The sequence below is a fragment of the Delphinapterus leucas genome, chromosome 1 (assembly GCF_059928025.1).
Source record: "Delphinapterus leucas isolate spDelLeu-1000000601 "Yukka" chromosome 1, BTC_Dleu_Yukka2, whole genome shotgun sequence".
Lineage (NCBI taxonomy): Eukaryota > Metazoa > Chordata > Mammalia > Artiodactyla > Monodontidae > Delphinapterus > Delphinapterus leucas.
In genome coordinates, this window is record NC_143129.1 from 79,664,899 (window position 1) to 79,676,554 (window position 11,656).

At 46.5% G+C, this 11,656-nt stretch overlaps 1 protein-coding gene across 1 annotated transcript; it reads right to left on the bottom strand.

Moving 5' to 3' along the window:
* Positions 1 to 1,279: 1,279 nt before the first annotated feature.
* S100A9 (S100 calcium binding protein A9) lies at positions 1,280 to 3,657 on the bottom strand. Its single transcript, XM_022559553.1, has 2 exons — positions 3,497 to 3,657; positions 1,280 to 1,633 (listed from the first exon to the last, which is right to left on the bottom strand). The coding sequence occupies exons 1-2, from the start codon at positions 3,644 to 3,646 to the stop codon at positions 1,376 to 1,378; spliced, it is 408 nt and encodes a 135-aa protein (XP_022415261.1). The 5' UTR covers positions 3,647 to 3,657; the 3' UTR covers positions 1,280 to 1,375.
* Between the last annotated feature and the right edge of the window lie 7,999 nt (positions 3,658 to 11,656).

An 11,656-nucleotide genomic window follows, 5' to 3' on the forward strand; every position in this document is an offset into this window, starting at 1 on the left:
CTGACTGCCGCTCCTGGCTTCATGCTCAGCACTGGGGAAGGAGCTGTGAGATCTAGGCTGCAGGGGAGATGGATTCAAGGCTCTCTGCAATATCTTCACCAATCACCACTGTATGACCTTGAACTGGTCCCTTCTCGACTCTATGCCTCACTTTCTTCACTTGTAACCTGGGGGATGGATGCTGTTCGTCTTTTCCCGCACCCCCAATCCTAATCCTATCAGAGTTTTCTCTTTGCTGAAAGCACAGGGCAGAGCAGACGACCCTGATTTGGGCTCTGGAGTTTGGAAGGCCCACCCCAGCCCGGTAATGACCCAGTAGGGGGACTTTACGGCGTTGCTCTAAGGCCAGGAGTCCCTTGGATGTCTCTGAAGTGAGTGGTCTGGAGGCTGCTGAGGTGAGGACCAGCAGCAGCAGCTGCAGGGAAGCTGGGAGCCAGGCCAGCCGTGAGTTTGCAGAGGAGCCAGGGTTTCTGCTGGCCTGAGGTCTCATCCACCCACTGGGGCCTGGAGGAACCCTGGCCATCTCAGGGAGGTCAGCTTGCCCTCGAGGCTTAGGATAAGAATCCTCAGGACTGAGAGGCTCTCTGGACCTAGTGTCCAACCTCCGCACCTCAGTGGTTAGGCTCTGTAGCTGCAGAGCCAGGGGTGGATCTTGTTTCTTCCAACGGGCAGGCAGGTACCCTTCTCACACTCCTGTCCACCCGGGGCCAGACCCCTGCTTCCCATCCGTGTGCTTACCTACCCCCGTATCCATGGAGGATCCTAGGTCTGCTGAGAGACACCCAATGCCCCCGTGGATTCAGAACTCCATTTGTGGGTAACACACCCCATCTGTCCTGGACTTCAGTGTTCCTCCACAGACACGTTCTGTCTAGAGGACTAAGGTTCTGGTAGGAGAGAGATGGCTGTGTGGATAGCACTAGATGAAGAGGGGGTGGGGGCAGGATTGGGGGGTGGCTGGAAGGTTGAGGGGAAGGGAAACTCCCCTTTTGCTTTTTATGGTGACAAGGACCACTTTGACTGTCTGGACAGAGAGGTCCTGAGCTGGGGAAGGGTGACGGGGACCTAAGTAGGGGGGCCTAGAGTCAGAGGTGAGGAGACGGTCAGGGAGGTGAACCCAAAGGGCCCAGAAGAGACCCACATTTTTGTTGCTTCTCGTTTTGTTCTTACTGAATGCAGACATTGAGGCCCAGTTAAGCCACAGGGCTGTCAAACCCCCAGACCTCCAGGAAGGTCAGGTTGGGAAGGGGGTGGGGAAAGAAGCACACAGAACACTGGCTCGGAGGAAGACTTTATATTTCACTCCCATCTCCCTGCCCTGCAGCTAAGGCAGCCCCGTGGCCCTAGGTGGGCAGGGGCCGGTGGCCTGACCTGATTAGTGGCTGTGGCCGTGATTGCCATGGCTGTGGCCGTGATTGCCATGGCTGTGGCCGTGGCCTGAACCACCCTCCTTGAAGCCTGGCCCGTGCCTGTGGCCTACTCCTGGGGGTGCTGTCTTGTGCATCTCCTCGTGGGAGGCTTCCGTCAGCTTGCCCACCAGCACGGAGAACTCCTGGAAGTTCAGCTCCTTGTTTACATCTGTGTCCAGGTCCTCCATGATCTCGTTTATGGCTTTGTCATCCTTTGTCTCCTTCTGCCGGTGGGAGACACAGGGCAGTCAGGGCTGGGTGTGGTCAGGGCTAAGGACGGGGAGCACAGCAAGTGACCCGATGGCAAAGGCAGAGTGACACCATGCTCCTGGGCCTAGTTTGAACATCTGCTGGACACTTTCTGATTCCTGGCCACCACAATTCTCTCCATTTTACAGGAGAGGAACTGAGGTCGAGTGACTTGCCTGAGGTCACACACGTTCATAAGTACAGAGATGTCTCCTCATTTGGTCCTTATAACAATGATAGGGAGACTTGGAATCTTCCTTGAGGAAGACTTGAGGAAACAGTCGTACAAACGGTAATTAGCTTGTGCAGATTGACAAGGCTTGGGAGAAGAAGGGTGGACACGCACATTCCGATCTGGCTCAGAGCCCAGTCTTGTCCCGTTCCCTCTACTCCTATCCATGTCACGCCCTCCTCTTTCCGCCTCCCCCCTCCTTCTCCAGGTTACTACTTAGTGACACTCATTTCAGCCTGCATGGCGGGGAAGCACCCGAGGGAAACGAGATGGGGACAGAGAGCAGTGTGGTGTGATAAGTGTGCAAGGGGGGCATGAGGGGAGGTGAAGGATCCAGGCCCCACTGGGTTCCAGCTCCGCCTCCCACTGGCTGGGGCACCCCCGCTGAGGCTCCTCCTGGGAACCTGCAGGTGCCCAGCTCATCTCCCAAGCCCTTCCCACTCTGCAACGCTTCAGCGTGATCTGCTTTTTTGCACCTTTGGCATCACCCTGGCAGATCCCTCGCTCCTGAGCAGCCCGTAGGAGGGGGCCCAGCTTCCCATCCTGGCCTATCTGCTCTGGATGTGGGGCATGGTGGATGGGGTGGGATAGGGGTCTTACAAAGGAAAACATTGCCCATACAACCTCTTGGCTGTATCCTCTCTTGTCTACCCTGACCGAGCGTCCTGCTTGCTGAGGTCTGCAACTTCAGGGAGCTGTCAGCAACCCCAGTACCTCCGACAGCTGTGATTCTCCACCTTTCCAAGGTGGGGAGGGGCTCCAGGTAGGGCTGGCCACCTATCCCAGAACATCTTGCTCCAGGAATGGAACTGAGACTGGGACCTAGATGTCCCACCCTTCTTAGTCCAGTCCTCTGTGTCCCCAAAGTCACCAAATTTGTAAAGAAAACAAGAAGATCCTGTGGAACGAATCCTCCTTTTCTTAGAGCTGCCTAATCATTTTCAGATCAGGGAAATAAACTAACATGTTACTGAGTGCTTTGTACACACTTGTGCTGGGCTGGGTCCTTTCCCACATGCTGTTCATTTGTTTCTTACCAGAGAGCCTTTGGATTAGAAAAGCCCTCTGGGGTCTTCCACTCCAAGTCCATCTGAGGCTTACAATCTCATTGGCTTCCTGTCAAGGGTAGTCTTCACTTGCTTTCCCCCACCAAAATTCAGGTCTCAGCTCAAAGGTCACCTCCTTAGAGGTGCCCTCCATGTCCATTTAACTAGTCACCTCTCCCCGTACCCAGCCCACATCACCCACAGTGCTCTCTCTGTTTTTCTTTCAGGTACTTACTGGCTGTGGATCTATCTGTGTTCTTGATTGGTCAACACGTTTGTTGCGTGTCTCTCCTGTCAGGACAGTGGGTCCCGGTGGGCCACTACATGCCCTGCCCAGGATGGGACCTGGCACACTGTGCATGCTCAGTCTCTTGGTGCCACCTAACATGGACCACCTCTAGTGACAGTGTCCAAATCCTGTTCCAAACACAGAGCCCACTGCCTCTGGAGGCTAGGTGGAAGGGGCAAGAACTTTTTCCTTGATCATTGCAGATTGCACCCCTATTCTCCATCCTTAGCCCAGACTGTCCGGGTCAGTTCTGACAGGAGTCCAGCCCTACCTTGAGAAAGTTTGGCAGCTCTTTTTTCACCAGCTCTTTGAATTCTTTCTTGTTCAGGGTGTCCGGGGGCTGCAGCCGTATAGAGTACTGGTGGAAGATATTGATGATGGTTTCTATGCTGCTTTCCAGCTGCGACAGTTGGTCAGCCATCTTCCTGCACTCTGTTTGAGCAAAGGAGAAGCAAGAGTTCTGGTGCTTAGAAGAAAAGACCATCAAGCTTCCTTGACACCTCCTACTGGCCGCACGCAGGAATGAAGGGGGGAAACAGAATAAAAAGAAAGCAGGGGCTGCAACAGAACTGGGAGATGACCCTGTTCCACACATGGTAGAAATGGTTTATAGACTATCTAGGGAGTGCCAAAAAGGAGAGCCTTTGAGGACAGGAGGCTGCAGCAGAACATGACCTAAGAAAACGGGAAGGAGGCTTTAAAGTGAGCAGTCAATCGAGGAGGGCTTCCAGGAGGAGGTTTGACATGAAGATGGGTGAGGGGAGTAAAGAGTCAGCAGGCAGGCTCCGGCCCCGGGGAAACTGGCAGCTCACTTACCCAAGCCCAGGAGTCACACAGAGGGGTTTGACAGAAAGATGGGGGCCCAGTATTTATAGGCCTCTGGCTGAGAAACTCAGCCCTCTTGTGGGAAGATTGCTTCACAGGTAAGCAGTGTGGTAACCCTGAGCTAGGCTGTGTCACTGCCAGGAAGGGGGCTGGGCCGGGACAAGAAATGTTCACAAAGCCCCTTTTGCCTTTTTGTGAAATTCCAAGCCCTGGCCTGGAGCTGGTTTGGGAGGAAGCTGGTTGGTTAGTCCACTTCTCCTCCACACCACAGCCCTGCCCTCCCTGAGCAAGCTAGCAAGCTGCCTCTCCTCTGGCGCCCCTCTCTCCCCCTGTCCCCGCTGAGGTTGTGCCTTCCCACCTGCGATAGCCAGTGTCTGGTGGTGGGCTGAGGACCCCTGAGGTGGCCAACCCACTCGTCTCCCCTTGTTGGGCAGCCCAACAAGGATGGCCCTGCCTGGCCCTGTGATGAGTGCTCTTAGGAAGGCGAGGGGCCTGCCCTCCATTGTTCGGGCTGATGGAGGAAGCACAGACAGCAGCCTGCAGCTGTCCATCCCAGCAGGTGCCCGGGGCGCCTCTCCTGTGTGTGTCCACAGCGCCCTCTGCTGCCTCTACCAGGGCACATTTCACTCTGGACCAAGGATCTCAAGACACAAGCTTGCAGGAACTAGGGACCTGGAGTAAAGTGGTGAAACGGTGTGGGCTGGAGAACACCAAGAGCACCATCAGTAGCGTGACTCGTGACAACCGACATGGGGCCTCAGGGTTGGGGACACTAGGGAGTGGTGAGAACTGTGGCAAATGAGAGCATTCCTAACTTGAAGGGGCAGCTGGTACTCAGCCTCAGGGGAAGGCGGCCAAGTGGGAAAGTGGATCAGGTGTTAATGGACCTCCCGAAGGTCCAGGGAATCTGAAATTTTATGTGAAAACTCCTGCTTATAAGATTCGTCAACTAATTTTTTCTTTTTACATCTTTATTGGAGTATAATTGCTTTACAATGGTGTTAGTTTCTGCTTTATAACAAAGTGAACCAGTTATACATATACATATGTTCCCATATCTCTTCCCTCTTGCATCTCCCTCCCTCCCGCGCTCCCTATCCCACCCCTCTAGATGGTCACAAAGCACCGAGCTGATCTCCGTGTGCTATGCGGCTGCTTCCCACTAGTTATCTATTTTACGTTTGGTAGAGTATACATGTCCATGCCACTCTCTCACTTTGTCACAGCTTACCCTTCCCCCTCCCCATATCCTCAAGTCCATTCCCTAGTAGGTCTGTGTCTTTATTCCCGTCTTATCCCTAGATTCTTCATGACTTTTTTTCCCCTTAGATTCCATATATATATGTTAGCATACGGTATTTGTCATTCTCTTTCTGACTTACTTCACTCTGTATGACAGACTCTAGGTCCATCCACCTCACTACAAATAACTCAATTTCATTTCTTTTTATGGCTGAGTAATATTCCATTGTATATATGTGCCACATCTTCTTTATCCATTCATCCGATGATGGACACTTAGTTTGCTTCTATCTGCTGGCTATTGTAAATAGAGCTGCAATGAACATTCTGCTACATGACTCTTTTTGAATTATGGTTTTCTCAGGGTATATGCCCAGTAGTGGGATTGCTGGGTCATATGGTAGTTCTATTTGTAGTTTTTTAAGGAACCTCCATACTGTTCTCCATAGTGGTTGTACCAATTCACATTCCCACCAGCAATGCAAGGGTGTTCCCTTTTCTCCACACCCTCCCCAGCATTTATTATTTCTAGATTTTTTGATGATGGCCATTCTGACTGGTGTGAGATGATATCCCATTGTAGTTTTGATATGCATTTCTCTAATGTTCAGTGATGTTGAGCAACCTTCATGTGTTTGTTGGCAATCTGTATATCTTCTTTGGAGAAATGTCTATTTAGGTCTATCTGCCCATTTTTGGATTGGGTTGTTTGCTTTTTTGTTATTGAGCTGCATGAGCTGCTTGTAAATTTTGGAAATTAATCCTTTGTCAGTTGCTTCATTTGCAAATATTTTCTCCCATTCTGACGGTTGTCTTTTGGTCTTGTTTATGGTTTCCTTTGCTGTGCAAAAGCTTTGAAGTTTCATTAGGTCCCATTTGTTTAATTTTGTTTTTATTTCCATTTCTGTAGGAGGTGGGTCAAAAAGGATCTTGCTGTGATTTATGTCATAGAGTGTTCTGCCTATGTTTTCCTCTAAGAGTTTGACAGTTTCTGGCCTTACATTTAGGTCTTTAATCCATTTTGAGTTTATTTTTGTGTATGGTGTTAGGGAGTGATGTAATCTCATACTTTTATATGTAGCTGTCCAGTTTTCCCAGCATCACTTATTGAAGAGGCTGTCCTTTCTCCACTGTACATTCCTGCCTCCTTTATCAAAGATAAGGTGACCCTATGTGCATGGGTTTATCTCTGGGCTTTCTATCCTGTTCCATTGATCTATCTTTCTGTTTTTGTGCCAGGACCATACTGTCTTGATTACTGTAGCTATGTAGTATAGTCTTAGGTCAGGGAGCCTGATTCCTCCAGCTCTGTTTTTCGTTCTCAAGATTGCTTTGGCTATTCGGGGTCTTTTTTGTTTCCATACAAATTGTGAAATTTTTTGTTCTAGTTCTGTGAAAAATGCCAGTGGTAGTTTGATAGGGATTGCATTGAATCTATAGATTGCTTTGGGTAGTAGAGTCATTTTCACAATGTTGATTCTTCCAATCCAAGAATATGGTATATCTCTCCATCTATTTGTATCATCTTTAATTTCTTTCATCAGTGTCTTATAATTTTCTGCCTACAGGTCTTTTGTCTCCTTAGGTAGGTTTATTCCTAGATATTTTATTCTTTTTGTTGCAATGGTAAATGGGAGTGTTTTCTTGATTTCACTTTCAGATTTTTCATGATTAGTGTATAGGAATGCCAGAGATTTCTGTGCATTAATTTTGTATCCTGCAACTTTACCAAATTCATTGATTATCTCTAGTAGTTTTCTGTTAGCATCTTTAGGATTCTCTATGTACAGTATCATGTCATCTGCAAACAGTGACAGCTTTACTTCTTCTTTTCCGATTTGGATTCCTTTTATTTCCTTTTCTTCTCTGATTGCTGTGGCTAAAACTTCCAAAACTATGTTGAATAAAGAGTAGTGACCGTGGGCAACCTTGTCTTGTTCCTGATCTGAGTGGAAATGCTTTCAGTTTTTCACCATTGAGGATGATGTTGGCAGTGGGCTTGTCATATATGGCCTTTAATATGTTGAGGAAAGCTCCCTCTATGCCTACTTTCTGCAGGGTTTTTATTATAAATCAGTGTTGAATTTTGTCAAAAGCTTTCCCTGCATCTATTGAGATGATCATATGGTTTTTCTCCTTCAGTTTGTTCATATGGTTTCTCACATTGATAGATTTGCGTATATTGAAGAATCCTTGCATTCCTGGAATAAACCCCACTTGATCATGGCGTATGATCCTTTTAATGTGCCGATGGATTCTGTTTGCTAGTATTTTGTTGAGGAGTTTTGCATCTACGTTCATCAGTGATATTGGCCTGTAGTTTTCTTTCTTTGTGACATCCTTGTCTGGTTTTGGTGTCAAGGTGATGGTGGCCTCGTAGAAGAAATTTGGGAGCGTTCCTCCCTCTACTATATTTTGTAAGAGTTTGAGAAGGATAGGTGTTAGCTTTTCTCTAAATGTTTGATAGAATTCGCCTGTGAAGCCATCTGGTTCTGGGCTTTTGTTTGTTGGAAGATTTTTAATCACAGTTTCAATTTCAGTGCTTGTGATTGGTCTGTTCATATTTTCTATATCTTCCTGATTCAGTCTTGGCAGGTTGTGAATTTCTAAGAATTTGTCCATTTCTTCCAGGTTGTCCATTTTATTGGCATAGAGTTGCTTGTAGTAATCTCTCATGATCTTTTGTATTTCTGCAGTGCCAGTTGTTACTTCTCCTTTTTCATTTCTAATTCTATTGATTTGAGTCTTCTCCGTTTTTTTCTTGATTAGTCTGGCTATGGTTTATCAATTTTGTTTATCTTCTCAAAGAGCCAGCTTTTAGTTTTATTGATCTTTGCTATCATTTCCTTCATTTCTTTTTCATTTAGTTCTGATCTGATCTTTACGATTTCTTTCCTTCTGATAACTTTGGGGAATTTTTGTTCTTCTTTCTCTAATTGCTTTAGGTGCAAGGTAAGGTTGTTTATTCGAGATGTTTCCTGTTTCTTAAGGTAGGATTATATTGCTATAAACTTCATTCTTAGAACTGCTTTTACTGCATCCCATAGGTTTAGGGTCATCGTGTCTCCATTTTTATTTGTTTCTAGGTATTTTTTGATTTCCTCTTTGATTTCTTCAGTGATCACTTCGTTATTAAGTAGTGTATTGTTTAGCCTCCATGTGTTTGTATTTCTTACAGATCTTTTCCTGTAATTGATATCTAGTCTCATAGCGTTGTCGTCGGAAAAGATACTTGATACAATTTCAATTTTCTTAAATTTACCAAGGCTTTGTTTGTGACCCAAGATATGACCTATCCTGGAGAATGTTCCATGAGCACTTGAGAAAAATGTGTATTCTGTTGTTTTTGGATGGAGTGTCCTATAAATATCAATTAAGTCCATATTGTTTAATGTATCATTTAAAGCTTGTGTTTCCTTATTTACTTTCATTTTGGATGATCTGTCCATTGGTGAAAGTGGGGTGTTAAAGTCCCCTACTATGAATGTGTTACTGTCAATTTCCCCTTTTATGGCTGTTAGTATTTACCTTATGTATTGAGGTGTTCCTATGTTGGGTGCATAAATATTTACAATTGTTATATCTTCTTGTTGGATCGATCCCTTGATCATTATGTAGTGTCCTTTTCTCTTGTAGCAGTCTGTATTTTAAAGTCTATTTTGTCTGATATGAGAATTGCTACTCCAGCTTTCTTTTGGTTTCCATTTGCATGGAATATCTTTTTCCATCCCCTCACTTTCAGTCTGTATGTGTCCCAAGGTCTGAAGTGCGTCTCTTGTAGACAGCATATATATGGGTTTTGTTTTTGTATCCATTCAGCCAGTCTGTGTCTTTTGGTGGTAGCATTTAATCCACTTATATGTAAGGTAATTATAGATATGTATGTTCCTCTTCCCATTTTTCTAAATTGTTTTGGGTTTGTTATTATAGGTCTTTTCCTTCTCTTGTGTTTCTTGCCTAGAGAAGTTCCTTTAGCATTTGTTGTAAAGCTGATTTGGTGGTGCTGAACTCTCTCAGCTTTTGCTTGTCTGTAAAGGTTTTAATTTCTCCATCAAATCTGAATGAGATCCTTGGTGGGTAGAGTAATATTGATTGCAGGTTTTTCTCCTTCATCACTTTAAATATGTCCTGCCAGTCCCGTCTGGCTTGCAGAGTTTCTGCTGAGAGGTCAGCTGTTAACCTTATGGGGATTCCCTTGTGTGTTATTTGTTGATTTTCCCTTGCTGCTTTTAATATGTTTTCTTTGTATTTAATTTCTGACAGTTTGATTAGTATGTGTCTTGTTTGTCCTTGGATTATCCTTATGGGACTCTCTGTGCTTCCTGGACTTGATTAACTATTTCCTTTCCCTTTTTAGGGAAGTTTTCAACTATAATCTCTTCAAATATTTTCTCAGTCCGTTTCTTTTTCTGTTCTTCTTCTGGGACCCTTATAATTCGAATGTTGGTGCGTTTAATGTTGTTCCAGAGGTCTCTGAGACCGTCCTCAGTTCTTTTCATTCTTTTTTCTTTATTCTTCTCTGCAGTAGTTATTTCCACTATTTTATCTTCCAGGTCACTTATCCGTTCTTCTGCCTCAGTTATTCTGCTATTGATCCCTTCTAGAGTATTTTTAATTTCATTTATTGTGTTGTTCATTGTTGCTTGCTTCCTCTTTAGTTCTTCTAGATCCTTGTTAAATGTTTCTTGCATTTTGTCTATCCTATTTCCAAGATTTTGGATCATCTTTACTCTCATTATTCTGAATTCTTTTTCAGGTAGACTGCCTATTTCCTCTTCATTTGTTAGGTCTGGTGGGTTTTTATCTTGGTCCTTCATCTGCGGTGTGTTTTTCTGTCTTCTCATTTTGCTTATCTTACTGTGTTTGGGGTCTCCTTTTTGCAGGCTGCAGGTTCGTAGTTACTGTTGTGTTTGGTGTCTGTCCCCAGTGGCTAAATTTGGTTCAGTGGGTTGTGTAGGCTTCCTGGTGGAGGGGACTAGTGCCTGTGTTCTGGTGGATGAGGCTGGATCTTGTCTCTCTGGTGGGCAGGTCCACGTCTGGTGGTGTGTTTTGGGGTGTCTGTGGCCTTATTATGATTTTAGGCAGCCTCGCTGCTAATGGGTGGGGTTGTGTTCTTGTCTTGCTAGTCGTTCAGCATAGGGTGGGCAGCACTGTAGCTTGCTGGTCGTTGAGTGAAGCCGGGTGTTGGTGTTGAGATGGAGATCTCTGGGAGATTTTCACCATTTGATATTTCGCGGAGCTGGGAGGTCTCTTGTGGACCAGTGTCCTGAAGTTGGCTCTCCCACCTCAGAGGCACAGCACTGACTCTTAGCTGCAACAACAAGAGCCTTTCATCCACACAGCTCAGAATAAAAGGGAGAAAAAGTAGAAAGAAAGAAAGAGGATAAAATAAAATAAAGATAAAATAAAATAATTAAAAAATAATTATTAAGAAAAAAAATTTTTTTAATGTAAAACAAACAAACAGAACGGACGGACAGAACCCTAGGAGAAATGGTGAAAGCAAAGCTATACAGACAAAATCTCTCACAGAAGCATACACATACACACTCACAAAAAGGAAAAGGGGAAAAAATAATAAATCTTGCTCTCAAAGTCTACGTCCTCAATTTGGGATGATTCTTTGTCTATTCAGGTATTCCACCGATGCAGGGTACATCAAGTTGATTGTGGAGATTTAATCTGCTGCTCCTGAGGCTGCTGGGAGAAATTTCTCTTTCTCTTCTTTGTTCGCACAGCTTCCGGGGCTCAGCTTTGGATTTGGCCCCACCTCTGCATGTAGGTCGCCGGAGGGCGTCTGTTCTTCGCTCAGACAGGACGGGGTTAAAGGAGCAAGTGATTCGGGGGCTCTGGCTCACTCAGGTCGGGGGGAGGGAGGGGTACGGATGTGGTGAAGCCTGCGGCGTCAGAGGCCATCGCGACATTGCACCAGCCTGAGGCGCGCCGTGCGTTCTCCCGGGGAAGTTGTCCCTGGATCCCGGTACCCTGGCAGTGGCGGGCTGCACAGGCTCCCCGGAAGGGAGTTGTGGAGAGTGACCTCTGCTCGCTCACAGGCTTCTTGGTGGCTCAGCAGCAGCCTTAGCGTCTCATGCCCGTCTCTGGGGTCCGTGCTTTTAGCCGCGGCTCGCACGCGTCTCTGGAGCTCGTTTAAGCAGCGCTCTTAATCCCCTCTCCTCGCGCACCAGGAAACAAAGAGGGAAGAAAAAGTCTCTTGCCTCTTCGGCAGGTCCAGACTTTTCCCCGGACTCCCTCCCGGCTAGCCGTGATGCACTAACCCCTCCAGGCTGTGTTCACTCCGCCAACCCAGTCCTCTCCCTGGGATCAGACCTCCGAAGCCCGAGCCTCAGCTCCCAGCCCCCGCCCA

Excerpts from the sequence above, each read along its gene's own strand:
- S100A9 (XM_022559553.1), bottom strand. The coding sequence starts at position 3,646 with ATGGCTGACCAACTGTCGCAGCTGGAAAGCAGCATAGAAACCATCATC. Across the intron at positions 1,634-3,496 it reads AGCTGCCAAACTTTCTCAAG|AAGGAGACAAAGGATGACAA; the intron begins GTAGGGCTGGAC and ends TCCCACCGGCAG.